At 40.9% G+C, this 17,297-nt stretch overlaps 2 protein-coding genes across 4 annotated transcripts in view; one reads left to right on the top strand and one right to left on the bottom strand.

Annotated features, from left to right (window-relative positions):
• The window catches only part of CAPN3 (calpain 3), an 86,208-nt gene extending 84,910 nt beyond the window's left edge, over positions 1-1,298 (bottom strand). For both annotated transcript variants that reach the window (XM_075282920.1, XM_075282919.1), the window contains exon 1: positions 747-1,298. In XM_075282920.1, the coding sequence (XP_075139021.1) occupies positions 747-1,037 (291 nt within the window). In that variant the 5' untranslated portion in view covers positions 1,038-1,298. The remainder of the gene's footprint in view (positions 1-746) is intronic.
• Positions 1-17,297, top strand: part of LOC142214116 (putative N-acetylated-alpha-linked acidic dipeptidase) — a 216,942-nt gene that overhangs the window by 377 nt on the left and 199,268 nt on the right. The window lies entirely within an intron of this gene.

Consider the following 17,297-nt stretch of genomic DNA (forward strand, 5'->3'; position numbering starts at 1 on the left):
CAAAGTCAGGTTAGGGACCACATCTGTAATAGTGTAATATTTGCATGCTACTTATCTATATAAAAGGCTATATATGTCTAGGCTTCCTATGCATATATACCCCGAATATCATCCACAGAGGCCACTGATACAGACCATAGTTAGAGTCAATAATACCAAAGTTTAGGTCTCGAATATTAAACTTTGCACAATAAAAATACATGTCATTTATTGTTTCATAATATTGATCTATAGAATTTCTATAAAGGGAACCTGTGCCTTGGTTCGTGGCCACTAAACCAGCACCATGTCGCCATGCAGCTGGGATTTAAGATCCCAAACTTACTAAATTGTAAACTTTCCAAAATAAATATATAATTTAAGGTACGTTCACATCACCATTGTTTAATCCATTCTTCTAATCCATCACAGGACAAAATCAGATGGACAATAATGGATTCCGACGGACTCCATTAACTGTAATGGGTTCTGTTGGGTTTCCATTATTTTCTCACTGACATCGCCAAGCAAATAAGTCAGACATGCAGGATTTCTATATCTGTGATGTCAGATGGAATCTGAGCTGGGTGGACTCCAACATAGATGTGAAACATGGAGATTCCCCCAGTGGCTCTGGGTGCATTAGCCCAACATCGACAGTATATTGTCCTCGGCTTCATCTGCATAATGTGCAGTTTCCATACAAATTGGAAACTTGAAGATTTTAGCAAATAATGTCAAACTCACATCGACAAAAATCTACTTACTGGTGGACGCTTCCATTCAAACTTGACAGGAAATGTCTGACTATAAAATAGGGAACTGTCATTTGCTGGGAACTCTCGATCCTCAAAGAGAACTTTTCTCTCTAGACATTTATCCCGCAGTTGTTCAAAAGTTTTTGATTTTCCAGCTATAATCGGCAAATTCCTGCTGAGGATGGCGGAGTAGATCCCTCCACCACCAACACCTCCTGGTGCAGCTTCATTGGTACTGGAGGTGGTAGCTGAGCCAGATCCCGTCTGCTGTACTACCTTGGCAACTACTTCTGACGGCATGAATAACTTGTGTCTGAAGAAGTGCAGAATAAGAAACACTAAAGTTTTGCAACGGCTGAGAAAAAAGGAAGTTCTTCGGTGATGCAAGCAGTCTCTTCCAGGGTGGTTACTTTCTTACTTTAATTTGACGTGTATAGGAATAAGACTAGAGCAAACCATTACTTTCGGCTTTCTTCTCAAGGAAATCCACAAGTCAGTCTCAGTGTTGGTGCATGAGCTTCCAGCAGGTTGTCGTGTGAACTTTGGAAAGTCTCTGCCTCCCCTGCCCTGGTGCTCTGAAGAAGTTCCTGCCAGGATACTAAAAATAAACAGAGAGACTCTTACAGATTCCTCTAAACATAACATGGCCTCGGGGAACGCATGTCCAGGCACAACGTGCCACAATGAAAGGTGTATCCTAGATTAACAGCATTTGATGGGAAATCTCGCTGCTACACTTTCTATGACGGGATTCACACCGCCCTGTTTTGCATATTCTGCAGCTCAGAAAATGATGGGAAATGCAGATTATCATTTATGACTGTAATAACATGCAGATGGCAAGAACAAGATGTTGTCTTCACAAATATGGTCAAAAATATGAATATTAATAGTAATAAATCCGTATGTAAAACACCAGCAATATCATTATTATACACAATCAGCTTTCTACCGTACATCTCCTTTCCTTTGATCTTACTTTATCTCATCTTGCAATTAAAACTAAGAATTATATGAAGAATAAAAACCTTCATGAAAGTGGATGTGGCCTGATTTCTGATGGCATGTGCCAAAAATGCACCAAATTTTGGTGCATTTTTCTGACATAACTAAGCCAGTTCATAGTAAATATAGTAAAATTAGGCAAGATAATAATATGACAGATTTATAATTCAGCATCAAACAGTATGATAAATCTGACCAATAGACCTTAATAGTAAGCATGCCCCATTGAGAAAATCAGTGAGAATTCACATCAATGATATTTTGGTGATAGACAATTTCCTTTTTCATTTTGGAGCCATATTTCCTCTACATTTGTCATCGTATGTACAGCAGATATCCATATCACAGTCGTAGGTGCTCTGTGTGGTGCCATATTGGGCCTCAGTAATAGCACGAAAGATGTCCCAATTTTTTTTTTATTTGCTGTCGGTTTCAATGTCTGAAATTGGAGCTGTACTAAGGTACAGCATGGCCCCATAGATTACTACGGGTGTAGTATTACATATCAGTGCTTGTATGAGGCCAAAATAACGCCAGGTATATGAGCCCTGATGGACAAAAATAGGGACATGTATTAAAGCATCAGAACCTCCATATTGGGCAAATAGGAGATTATTAAACTGATAACTCTAATGTTCTGCCTGCTGATGCTCACCAAATCCTGTGTCACCAATGTAGAAACCAGGAACGGACACAGGCAACAAAGGGCTTATTTCCACCCTTGCAAATAGAGCACCCCCTAATGTCTCTCTATAAACCAACCAATAATTGTAAGCTATGGAGTTCTCTATCTCAATCCTTGCAATGCAATCTAATATTCAGTGGGAAGCTGCTATGGCGGGCATTGGCCTCCTTAACTACTGGGCTCATAGAATTATATGGCTGTCTCCCCCTTGTAGAAACATGTATTACACAAGACTATAACAATTTTTAAGGTTATACTACAGCAGTGATGGCGAACCTTTTAGAGACCGAGTGCCCAAACTGCAACCCAAAACCCACAAAATTTTCGCGGAGTGCCAACACGACAATATAGACTTAATACTATGTGGATCCACAATTGCGGACAGTTACTGACCAAAAATTACAGTCATGTGGGGCTTTACAGAGCTTTCAATAATACAAACAACGTTGTACTGAAATGTAAAGGTCTCGGCATTTGGTACTTTGAACAATTAATTTTCACTATTTACATCGCACAGGATCTGTTTTATAGTTACCGTGTAATATTCTTACATCCTGTACTAATATCACGTCTGCTATAAAACAGATACTGTGTGATATAAATAGTGAGGGGACCCCAGACAGTATTATATGCTCTGCAGTGGGCCCACCACACAATATTATATTCTCCACAGTACCACAGTAGCCCCCCAGTGTTATATGCTCCGCAGTAGGTGTCCCCCCCCCACAGGATTATATGCTCCACAGTGGCATCCACACACAGTATTGTGTGCTTATAAATAGGCCCCCCCCAGTATTATATGCTCTTTAGTACACCCCCCAGTATTATAAGCCACCCCAGTATTATAAGCCCCCCCAGTATTATACACTCCCCCCAGTATTATAAGCCCCCTCAGTATTATACACTCCCCCCAGTATTATACACTCCCCCCAGTATTATACACCCCACCCAGTATTATAAGCCCCCCCAGTATTATAAGCCCCCTCAGTATTATACACTCCCCCCAGTATTATACACTCCCCCCAGTATTATACACCCCACCCAGTATTATAAGCCCCCCCAGTATTATACACTCCCCCCAGTATCATACACCCCACCAAGTATTATAAGCGCTCCCCCCAACATCATATACACAGTGAGCCACTCTCATACTCACCCCTGAAGAGCCGCCGGCATCCACCTTCTTGTCACTGGCGGCGCTGATGACGTCATCGCGCCCGCGTCGGGGCAGAGGTCAAACTCTGCAGCCAGTGTAGGCCGCGGTTGCGCGATCCGCGGCCTACCCTGACAGCTTTCAGCTGTATGTGCATTTGCACATACAACTGAAGGCAGTGATCGCTCATCAACGGGGAATCCTGTACCGGATTCCCTGTTGGTGAGCAATCCGGGCGACCGCACGCGTGCCAGCATGGAGGGCTCTGCGTGCCCTCTCTGGCACGCGTGCCATAGGTTCGCCATCACTGTACTACAGAGTACATAAAACCTACTTAGGCTGGGGCCCCACATAGTGAAAACGACGCACGTTTTATAGTACCTGCAAAGTGGGTAAGATTCTTGCTAACCCCATCCACACATTGCAGAAAAATATCCACAGCGGTCACGCTGCGATTTAAAAAAACGTAACATTTTTGTAAATCTCAGCATGTCAATTATACTGTAATGATTTCCACAGCGGTCGTTTCTGCAGCTTTTTTGCTGCGGTTCGCCATATCCTGAGATTTCTTACTGAGAGTCCCTTCCTGCCTGTATGTTACTCTGTCACCCAGCTAAAACATGCCACCTGTTGTCAGCCAAGTCCTGACTTTGTTTAACCCTCACAGTCATGTAAACTCTGTAATCTGAATATGACTTGATAAATTTAAAAATAAAAATAAAATTAGAGTTTGAAAATTAAGGCGTGTTCACACATAGTGGATAGCAAACACAGTGATGTCACAGTACAGGGATAATACACACAGTGATGTCACTGTAGGGCGATAATGTACACAGTGATGTCACAGTACAGGGATAATGTACACAGAGATGTCACTGTAGGGCGATAATGTACACAGTGATGTCACAGTACAGGGATAATACACACAGTGATGTCATAGTACAGGGATAATACACACAGTGATGTCACTGTAGGGCGATAATGTACACAGATGTCACAGTACAGGGATAATACACACAGTGATGTCACAGTACAGGGATAATACACACAGTGATGTCACAGTACAGGGATAATACACACAGTGATGTCACTGTAGGGCGATAATGTACACAGTGATTCTACAGGATAGAGATAATACACACAATGATAATACACAAACACAGTGATATCACAGTCTAGAGATAAAGCATACATTAATGTCACTGTAGAGGGATAATATACACAGTGATGTCAAAGTGCAGTTATAATACAAAAAGTGATGTCACAGTACGGGGATTTTAAACACAGTTATGTCACATTACAGAGCTAATGCACAGAGTGATGTAACAGTACCGGACTAATAAACACAGTGATGTCAGAGTGCAAGAATAATAAACACATTAAAGGAGTTCTCCCATCTCAGCCTTTCAGCCAGGCTGCATGCAGTGTCTACTTCTCACTTCCTGTATTTCTCTCCCTCCCTCCTGCTGAATGGGACAAATAACACTTCTGCAGGACAGATAATCTGCAGATTCTTGTACAGAATAGACTCTGTGTTATCTGTGTGTTTACATAGAGAGATAACGGATTCCCCTACCGACACTGAGTAAGTGACGCCACTTGTCCTATCACCCAGATTCGTGGTTATAGCAACGGAGTGTAAACAATGGAAAGGAATAAGGTCACAGTGCAGGCAAACAAAGCAGAATTTCTAAAGCAATATATTTAGAAAAAGGCTTCAATTTACATAAACTACCAGTATAGATAGGATCCTTGAGCTAGGACAATCCCTTTTAAAATCATATCACATAGCTAGTAAACAAACTGTTGTCATAATGCAGGGATAGCAAATAAAGTAAGAGAAAAAAGAATGGTAAAAACATTAGCATCATAAATCATGGACAGTATGTAGAGTAATGCCACAGTACAGCAATAAACCCAGAGAAATCACAATAGCGGGATAATATCTGCAGCAGTGTCACCATACACGGATATTGAACATAGTGATGTCACAATATAATGATAGTTAACACAGCAATGTTACAGAACATAGGGATAGCAAGCACAGTTATATCACAGTAAACAGTAGCAAACATAATGACACCACAATAAAAAATAATCATTGTAATGTCATAAAATAGATAGATAAAGAGATAGTCAACACTATTATGTTAAATACAGGGATAACACTGTGATGTTAGATTATAGGGCAGTGGCGTAATTACTGGGGTAGCAGGGGTAGCGGCTGCCACATGGCCGGGGACATTAGGGGCCCGGTGACAGCCACTACCGCTGTGTTTTTTTTTTTTTAATAGGCCGTTACCGGCTGGAGTTACGCCAGCCATTAACGGGCCCTATTTACTTACCGATCCTGGCAGGGCTGGGATTGGTAAGTAACACCATGGGCCCCACAAATACTCTTATTATACTCGGGGGTCTTTTCAGACCCCAGAGTATAATGATCGGAGGCCCAGGAGAGGTAAGAGAACATAAAAAAACTGTGTTATTTACCTCTCCACGCTCCAGACAGGCTTCGGCCTAGTTGTGTGACGTATCTGACGTCACATGACCAGGACATGTAATAATAATAATAAATTTTATTTATATAGCGCCAACATATTCCGCAGCGCTGTACAATTTGTAGGGTTCAAATACAGACAGAAAGATACATTACAAAGAAAGTCATTTCACACAATGGGACTGAAGGCCCTGCTCGCAAGAGCTTCCAATCTATGAGACGTGACGTCCTGACGTCATTGAAGATGGCCAACACCAACGAGGACTGCAGCGGAGTCGGGGACAGGTAAATGACAGAGTTTTTTATGTTTTTATGCCTCCTCGGTCTCTGATTATTATACTCTGGGGTCTGAAAAGACCTCAGAGTATAATAATTGTTCATGGGTGTCCACAATGGAGCATAATACTGGGTGATGGGGCCACTATGGGGCATAATACTGGGTGAAGGGGCCACTATGGGGCATAATACTGAGTGATGGGGCCACTATGGGGCATAATACTGTGTGTAGCGGCCACTATGGGGCATAATACTGTGTGCAGGGGCCACTATGGGGGATAATACTGTGTGCAGGAGCCACTATGGGGCATAATAGTGTGTGCAGGGGCCACTATGGAGCATAATAGAGCACGCAGGAATGTGTGTGTGCGTGGAGGGGGTAGGTCGAGGTCTTTGGCGGGTGTGCCGGTCGGTGGGGTGGGGGCCCATGTCAAAAGTTCACCACGGGGCCCCACCATTCCTAGTTACGCCACTCTTAAAGGGATAATAAAAAGTGATCTCTCAGTTCAGAAGTAATGTGATGTCACAGAACAAGGACAATACACACAGTGATGTCACAGTACAGGGGGAATAAATACAATGCTGTCACAGTACAGAGATAACAAACAGTGATGTCACAGTACAGGGATAATAAAGGCAGGGATGTCCTAGTACAGGGATAACAAACAGTGATGTCACAGTACAGGGATAACAAACAGTGATGTCACAGTACAGGGATAATACACACAGTGATGTCACAGTACAGGGATAATACACACAGTGATGTCACAGTACAGGGATAATACACACAGTGATGTCACAGTACAGAGATAATATACAGTGATGTCACAGTACAGGGATAACACACAGTGATGTCACAGTACAGGGATAACACACAGTGATGTCACATTACAGGGATAATACACACTGTGATGTCACAGAACAGGGATAATACACACAATGATGTCACAGTACAGGGATAATACACACAGTGATGTCACAGTACAGGGATAATACACACAGTGATGTCACAGTACAGGGATAATACACACTGTGATGTCACAGTACAGAGATAATACACACAGTGATGTCACAGTACAGAGATAATACACACAGTGATGTCACAGTACAGGGATAATACACACAGTGATGTCACAGTACAGGGATAATACACACTGTGATGTCACAGTACAGGGATAATACACACTGTGATGTCACAGTACAGGGATAATACACACTGTGATGTCACAGTACAGAGATAATACACACAGTGATGTCACAGTACAGAGATAATACACACAGTGATGTCACAGTACAGGGATAATACACACAGTGATGTCACAGTACAGGGATAATACACACTGTGATGTCACAGTACAGGGATAATACACACTGTGATGTCACAGTACAGGGATAACAAACAGTGATGTCACAGTACAGGGATAATACACACAGTGATGTCACAGTACAGGGATAACAAACAGTGATGTCACAGTACAGGGATAATACACACAGTGATGTCACAGTACAGGGATAATACACAGTGATGTCACAGTACAGGGATAATACACACTGTGATGTCACAGTACAGGGATCATACACACAGTGATGTCACAGTACAGGGATAATACACACAGTGATGTCACAGAACAGGAATAATACACACAGTGATGTCACAGTACAGGGATAATACACACTGTGATGTCACAGTACAGGGATAATACACACAGTGATGTCACAGTACAGGGATAATACACACTGTGATGTCACAGTACAGGGATAACAAACAGTGATGTCACAGTACAGGGGTAATGTACACAGTGATGTCACAGAATTTGTTTTTCTCTTTATAGTCATAAGATCGTTATGTCGTCATGAACGCCTTTTTCTTCTGGGTTCCTTCAATCAAGAATTTTTATAATCTTTATTCTTCATTTTTATTTTTTATTTTTTGCACATCATACAACTTATATTCACATTATATGGTATTCATATTATAATGTCATTTAGGCTGTCACTCACACAACAAGTAAATTAACATGATATACTAAATGTGAGGTTTTTTATAAATATTGTATTTTTTCACAGTATTCTAATTTTATTCAATATGGTAATGGACACAATGTCACTTATATAAATTTCTACAATCTTACAATTTTGTAGGGCTTCAAGTATGTGTTTTACTTAGGTGATATAACATGGGTTTTTTATTCTTATATGCACATATCACTTTACATTATACTGTAGCAGTGTTTGTTCATCACTTTGTACCAAGTAATAGTAGTTATAGTTCTATCTCTGTTACTGGTTTCGGTATACATACATTCTTCCTCTTTATATAAAGTTCGTGGAATCCCCTTCCCTGAATAGGCTGTCGTTGTCCAGTGAAGATCGTTACTTTGTTTTTCTATTATCGATACCGAGCGAAGTGCGCATGCGTGATGGTGTCTGTGGTGGTCACATGCCCCGGCTGAAATATTGAACAACCGCGCGTACTCACGCGAGAGTTGTTCTGTCGGCTGACCGGTCATGTGATCGGCTCTGGAAATATCCTCACGCATGCGCCGCTATTTCACTGCGGTTTAGACTCGCCATTGGCGGGCTTTTGGTTACACGCTCTGCGATCTCATTGGACAACTTCCTTATATGCCGGCATATATATATATCGATCTGTTCTATCCCTTGACTCCACCTCCTGACGAAGGCATTGCGCCGAAACGCGCGTCGGGGTCTGGGTAGTGTGGTGCCCGTCCCTGTTGGTCTGCTTAGTATCCCTACTATGGGTAAGCTCCTATGTGTGAAATTCCTATATGGACATGAATGCTTTGTATATATGTATTAGTCTTTTTGACTTGAATCATATTGAGTGACATCACAATGGATACCTATCTATGGGATTGTATGTAATACATTATTAATACTGGTAGTATTGTTTGCACGTGCCTCAACCCAGATTTAATATGGTACCATACATATGAATTGCTTTCACACATTTATAGAGTCTCAGGTGAGATTACATTACAGCTATATGCACTTTAGCATTATAGCAACTCAGCAGTATCTTCAGGGATTATTACTCCAGCTGGCATCTCACAGCACCCAGCTTTTTTGTATCTGTATTCTTTGTGCTCAACAGTGTCCAAATCTTTCTTGTACTTTGTATATTGTGATTTAATAAAAATTGTGAAGTTTTAACATTATACCATGTGTATTGGTGTTATAGTATTTATATACCAGATGTCATACTTACCTTGTTTGTTATTTGTTGACAGTGATGTCACAGTACAGGGATAATACACACAGTGATGTCACAGTACAGGGATAATAAATGCAGTGATGTCACAGTACAGGGATAATACACACAGTGATATCACAGTACAGGGATAATACACACAGTGATGTCACAGTACAGGGATAATACACACAGTGATGTCACAGTACAGGGATAATACACACAGTGATGTCACAGTACAGGGATAATACACACAGTGATGTCACAGTACAGGCATAATACACACAGTGATGTCACAGTACTGGGATAATACACACAGTGATGTCACAGTACAGGGATAATGCACACGGTGATGTCACAGTACTGGGATAATATACACAGTGATGTCACAGTACAGGGATAATACACACAGTGATGTCACAGTACAGGGATAATACACACAGTGATGTCAGAGTACAGGGATAATAAATTCAGTGATGTCACAGTACAGGGATAATATACACAGTGATATCACAGTACAGGGATAATACACACAGTGATGTCACAGTACAGGGATAATACACACAGTGATGTCACAGTACAGGGATAATATACACAGTGATGTCATAGTACAGGGATAATAAATGCAGTGATGTCACAGTACAGGGATAATATACACAGTGATGTCACAGTACAGGGATAATACACACAGTGATGTCATAGTACAGGGATAATAAATGCAGTGATGTCACAGTACAGGGATAATATACACAGTGATGTCACAGTACAGGGATAATACACACAGTGATGTCACAGAACAGGGATAACCACATAGTGATGTCACAGAACAGGGATAACAAACACAATGGTGCTACAATGCAGGTAATACAAACAGAAATGCTTTATAAATATATTGTAAGTTCCCACAACATTTTCAAGGTCACTTCTACTTAATACTTTTTAGGACAGTTCTTATGAAGTTATCGCTACACATCTTCAGATCTCAGTATACGATTCAATGGATTTTTATATTTATAAATAGTAGACGTTTCTTTTGCATCCGTCTTACATCACATCTTAAAATAAAAATGTAAGGAGTCTTCTGCTGTTCTCTGGTTTTTTTTTTTTTTTTTGCTTTTTTTCTGTGTTAAACAAGATAAACCAAACTCAAAAGACCTTCCTTTTAATTTTAACACTGACGTTTATTAGTATGGCCAAAATGGAAATTTTACCGTATGTGTCTGTTAATAAGGGAAACTTTTGTTTCGTCTTATGGATCATAACAATGGACAATGGACAGCAGTGTGAACATTGTGATCATGACAATCCTAAATAAGGCTATTATAAGGAATGGCGAGGAAAATGCCAGCACCACCTAGTGGTCATTTTTGTTAGTGTTGTATTTGTTTTATAAAGTGCACAGAATTTATATTATAATGTGTAAAATAATGATGAAGCAGTCCATCATATGTTATATATTATGTGTTTAATATTAATGCAATGTAACATTAAGGAATATATTTACCTATCTTCAAGCACCATAGAGGAGTTGGAAGGCTGCGGCATACAATGGGTGAAAACATTTAGCATTATTATTGAGGATTTTGTAATGCAGTTTCCTTTTTCTTCTATCAGGAAAAATAAAGTTCCAGCTGCTGTAAAGATTTATCTTGCAGGTAGAAATTTGGACCAAAAACATGGAGGGAAAAGATGTAGATGTAGATTATAGTCTAACAGGGCTGTGCTGTATTATAATCTGTCCAGATACTTCACTACCTTGCAATGCCTTGCAGTGCCTAGCACTATTCTTTGCAATTGCCTCCTTACTTCTTTGCTCCTCCTTGTTCTCCTACCTGGTGGAAAACAGAGAAACAGTTCAGGGGATGTGGTGAATGCGGAAACAATAACTGGCAGATTCCCCATAGCATTACTACAAAATTTGGCAATGACCCTATATCCTGCCCTCTTCTAATCCACTTGGCTGTTCCCCTCCCTTTTTCTGTTACTTATCAACGCTACAATCTGGCAACATTCAACGAACTTTGGTTAGTATATTGTTGGTGAGAAGTTGTGTGTGAAAGTACAAAGATCGATAAATCCATTACTAGAAGATAGCTCCAAGACAGGGGGAAGAGAGCGTTCACAGCTTGAAGACATCAGAAGACTGAACGTACAAAAACTCAAGGGATTGCAGAACAAGACGGCAACTGAGCTGCAGAGGACGGTAGATTTGATTTGCATCTCAATGTCTTTTCTTTCAATGCAAACAATCACTATATATTGTAAAGAACACTGTCTATATGAGGAATTGCTCGATTTCTGGCTATTATATGACGATTTCATTTTTATCTATTCTCCCCTCTGTAGTCTCTCCCTAATTTTTAGTTCTCCCTGAGATGGTGGAGGGATAGTAGCTACACTGCACACAGAAAGTAGAAGGAATTATGCCCCTTAAAGAGGACCTTTCATGTCCTGATCAATGTACAGTATTATATATATGGGCAGCACGGTGGCTCAGTGGTTAGCCTTGCAGCGCTGGAGTCCTGGATTCAAATCCTTCCAAGGACAACATCTGCAAGGAGTTTGTATGTTCTCCCCGTGTTTGCGTGGGTTTCCTCCGGGTACTCCGGTTTCCTCCCACACTCCAAAGACATACTGATAGGGAATATAGATTGTGAGCCCTATATGGGACAGTGACTGTCAATGTCTGTAAAGCGCTGCGGAATATGATGGTGCTATAAAAATAAGCATAATAAATAAATAATAAATAAATATACCACTAGGAAGCCGACAGTGCACTGAATTCAGCACACAGTAACCTTTCCTTATATGTGCCCATGGCTGGAGATAATGGTCCCCACTGTCAGAAGAGCAGGCCTTACATTATTGCTGGGCTGTGAGGACTGTTCCCATGACTGTACCCTACACTTATACAAAATAGTCGTGTACTGTCAGAGGCAGCGTAGACGCTAGGCTGTAAGGCCCGTGCTTCTGACAGTGGGTAGAAGTCGGCATTGAAATGAACGGCCCCGATATTTCCAGCACTGGGGCACATATAGAGAAAGCCTACAGTGCGCTGAATACATCACACTGTCGGCTTTCATGCAGTATATAATATCGCACATCGATGAGGACATGAAAGGTCATCTTTAATTCTTTCTCACTCACTCAGAAGCATCATATAGGAAAATAAACTGAAGAATTGGCCTTTATTAAAGTGAATAAAGTACTTGGGATGAAATAGAAACTTCCATTTCAGATCTAGAAGTTTCTGTCTGTACCTGTCTGTGTCTTACCTCTCCCTCACTAATGTCCCTCTTCGTTTTCTATAGACTTCCCTGTAAAGTTGTCAGGTGACACTGCTGTAAGCAGAAAAGGGCCAATTGTGAAGAGATTACAAAGTAAGGCTAAAGCCTCAAGTAATGAGCTGCAGAATTTTTCACAGAAAGTCCGCAGAGTTTTCCTCCATGGACTTTCTGCTTCAATTATACCTATTGGTACTAGTACTCGTCTATAGACAAGTTCTCTCAGGAATACCCCCTCACAGTATGGAGCTACACACAGTACTGTCAGGGGGGGGGGGGTTCCCAGCGAGACTGTCAGGAACGCCCTCCTGACAGTGAAGAGCTATCATTAACTGCACTGATATCTCCAGTCCCGGGGCACATAATGGGAAAGTCGACAGGACACTGAATTCAGCGCACTGTTGGCTTTCTCACGGTATATAAAACCGCATGTGCCCGAAGACATGAAAGGTCCTCTTTAAAGCAACATGGCCAAACTCACTTTAAGGTTGCATGCACACGTTGGGAATGACAGGCAAATTTGTATTCAGTGAACTAAACTAGCATTTAAAGGGGTTGTGCTGTTATGGGCACTTTTTCCTATCCACAGGAGAGGGGATGAGTGTCTGATAGCAGGGGGCCCGATTACTGTGTCTTCCATTGATCAGGAGGATGGGAAATCAAAAGTCCTCCTAAAGCATCATTATGAATGGAGCACAGTGCACTTGCGAGACTGCCACGCCATTCACTACAATGAAGCTGACAGGATGGTAAACTCTGGCAGCGCCCACAGCCCCATAGAAGTGAATGGAGCGCCCACAGCTCCATAGAAGTGAATGGAGCACCACTACAGATGCAGATTTTTCCAGCATGGAAATTGACATACAGATATAGCAGAGTCAACATGAACTTCTACAATGGGTTAACCTGCTGCAGTGTGATATCTTATCATAGAAGACAACAAAGAACAACAAAAGTTATAAAAAAAAGTTTTTCTGTTTCATTCTGATTGTTTTTTGTTGTTTTCGGTGCTAGCTCAGTTACATCTTAATGGTGCAGATTTTTCATATACGCAGCATGTCAATTCATTGTCCAGACTTTTATTGTGGATTTCACCTTTTAATAATACCTTGGGTAACAGTAACAGCAAAATCCAAGAGAAATCAGTGATAGAATATTTGTCACGGGCCTAAGTATATAATCTGCCACAAACATTTTTATGTGCGCATTTAGGCTGAAGAGTTTCCACTCCTGTCCATGGGCTACAGCTAGTATTGCAGCTCAGTCCCATTTTCCTTTCTTCTAGGTACAGCAGACCCTTCTTTTTACTAATCCCTTTAAGTGTAAGTTCACAGGGGATGACTCCAATGTTGAATTTCCGTCAACGATTCTCCTTCAGAATTTGGAATGCATCCATTCTTGCTACTATCTATAAAGAGGAGATAACGTGGCATTGTAATAGTAGACTGTGTGTGCTCTAGTCATTTATCATTGTGCCAAGGGTCTTTTCCAGGCAGTAGGGTTTAGTGATTGTAGATACTAGCAAGTACATAGTGCGGCATATTATTATTGCTTATCATGATCCTTCCTTTATTGTGTGAGCATTTCAATTAAATTCTGTATCTCTGATATTCAGCTATGGATATGAGAAATATGCATGAAATGTACAGAATGTGGCGTGAAGAAGAATCACCATACATGATAGCATCGCAGGTCACGTGGTGGCAGAATGAACAATGTGTGGTCAGGATCACATGAGAATATACAGTATATTTGAGAAGTAATCCGTTATACTAAGGTCTTGGTTACACAAGTATAGGATAATACGAGTATGTGTTTATTGTGTGTTTTACCATCTATCACTTTGTGTAACCTTTCATTGTACAGTACAATGAGTAACCTTCATTTGCTGAAAGTGTGATGGGTTGTCTGTTACTGTATATACAGGGGAAATAAGCCTGCATTGTATATAACTGCTAGTAAATACTAGACACAGTATACAATGTCGCCAATCCAGACATGGTATTACCTGTATTATGTTCCACTTGTCCATACATTCTGAATTGGCTGTAAATAGTCATTAGTGGTAAATGAATAAACTGGGTCATGTGTCTTGGCCTAGAGAATTCACAAATTCAGTGAAGGAGATTTGCTATGTAAGGGGGCATTCACACGGAGTAACGCCGGGCGTGTATCACAGCCGTACACGCCGGTGTTATGGCAGACTGCCGAACACTTCCCATTCACTTCAATGGGAGCACTCGTAAACGCCGCTGTTACAAGCGCTCCCATTGAAGTGAATGGGAAGTGTTCGGCAGTCTGCCGTAACGCCGGCGTGTACGGCTGTGATACACGCCCGGCGTTACTCCGTGTGAATGCCCCCTAACATCTATGTGAATCCTATATTCTCAGTCCAGTTAGGTACGGTGATATACAATATGGTCATGTTGACTACTAGCCTGAAGCAGACTTACAGTACATCTGATATGTCAAGGCAAGACGACACCTGTCCGCCAGTATATCCTAACACATAACCAACATCAAGTGACAGATGCTCTTTGCAGTCCTGTATATGACATATGAAACACCTCCATCCCTGCTATTACTTCCATACTTCCATCTCTACAATCCTGCTGGGCTCTGATACTCTGTGATCTTGATTGAGCAAGTTCAAGGATTAGATTAAAGTTGTGCCAAGATATAAAATCTTTGCTGGTTATAGAAAATTCTTAAAAATGTAACAAAATTTATAGAACAAAAGAATGGAAATACAGACACTGGGCCCCCCCATCAATGAGCAAAATGCCTCTGGGATGGACGCCAAAGGGCTGTACCAAGTATAACACCGTAAGCACCGGCACCCCTTTGTGCTGTTTTTGGCAGTTATAGTATACAATAATTTGGGGGGTAAAAGCCTGATATAAATGCAAAATACTAAACATCTTCTCTTAAAGGGTTTTTTGAAACTGACATATCAATTACATATTCTTAAGATTGATCAGCAATATGTCATCGGTTGGGTCTGACAATCGGGACTCCATTAGATCAGCTGTTAGCAAAGACCCTGTAGCTTATGAGTTCAGCCAGCTGATCTGCGGGGGTTCTGGGAGTCAGGTCTCATCAATCACATCTTGCATAGCTATCCTAATGAAAACCCCTTTAAATACATCCATTCATGTTTAGTTAAAAACTGCCTGTGTAATTCCATTAATTGTTCAGATTTGCTAACTTGTCCAAAAAATTGTTGAAGCTGTGTTCCCCTCACCACTCTTAATACAGTGGGTGGGCAGGGCAGGGATCTAGGAGGACGGGGATGTTTTAACACATCGGACTTACTATAACTCATGCCAACAGAATGTACAGATAATAGGACCAAAAATAGTACAACACCACCCATATTTCTGTTACTTTCTACTATTCACTCATACTCAGCCGACTCCTCATTTACCATTTAGAGTACAAGCATGCCCGGCTGTGCTGAGTGTTCATGTGTATGTAGGAAAACAGTTGTTGGCCAAAAGTAACGATACAATCGTAATTTGTATTAGGGTTAAGTGGCCCATAGACGTTCAATATTATTGTGCTATGTGGGTTGCACAATATTTTGATGGCGGCCCCTAGACGGTCAATATTATTGTACAATATTTTGGTTTGTACAAAAGATTGTACCGTATGGAGGCGATATTGCAGGGTTGTGCAATACATTGCGCAATCGCGAGCACAGACGTACAACCACATTGTGCAAACAGTCCCTGCCAGAAGTCAACATGCTGAGTGAAACTGAATTGTGTTGCATGATAATTGCTGTGACCGCAAGTCGTAAAAAAGGAAAGAAAAAAGGCTCACAGAAAGGTAGAAAATGGGCCAAACAATGGTTTATTAATAGGGAGAAGTTCACCCACGACAAATTACTCAATGAACTGAAAGTAATTGAACCAAATGATTTCCGCAACTTTGTACGAATGGACGGAGAATTATTTGATGAACTCCTCGCTTTGGTTACTCCTGAAATCGGTAAAAGGAACACTATCAAGCCCAAATACACATGCATATGCATCACTAACACAAAAAAATTGCGCAATATTGCAAACAGACTGCACAATATCATTCCGTTCTCACAATATATTTTCAAGATTTTGAACATAACACGATATATTGCACAACCTTTCAATATTGCCCACATACGATCAATCATATTGCAGAAACCAAAATATTGCGCAATAATATTGATCGTCTAGGGGCCCCTTTACTCTGCTCTTTCACATAGATAAGGTGGTTCTCAGGCTGAGATGGACAGTGAGGCGACCAAGATGTAATACATTATCTCACACAGGCATACTATAAACAGTAGACATCCGATATACAGTCCTACGAAAAAGTTTGGGCACCCCTATTTATCTTAATCATTTTTAGTTCTAAATATTTTGGTGTTTGCAGCAGCCATTTCAGTTTGATATATCTAATAACTGA

Source organism: Leptodactylus fuscus, chromosome 7 (assembly GCF_031893055.1).
Source record: "Leptodactylus fuscus isolate aLepFus1 chromosome 7, aLepFus1.hap2, whole genome shotgun sequence".
Classification (NCBI taxonomy): domain Eukaryota; kingdom Metazoa; phylum Chordata; class Amphibia; order Anura; family Leptodactylidae; genus Leptodactylus; species Leptodactylus fuscus.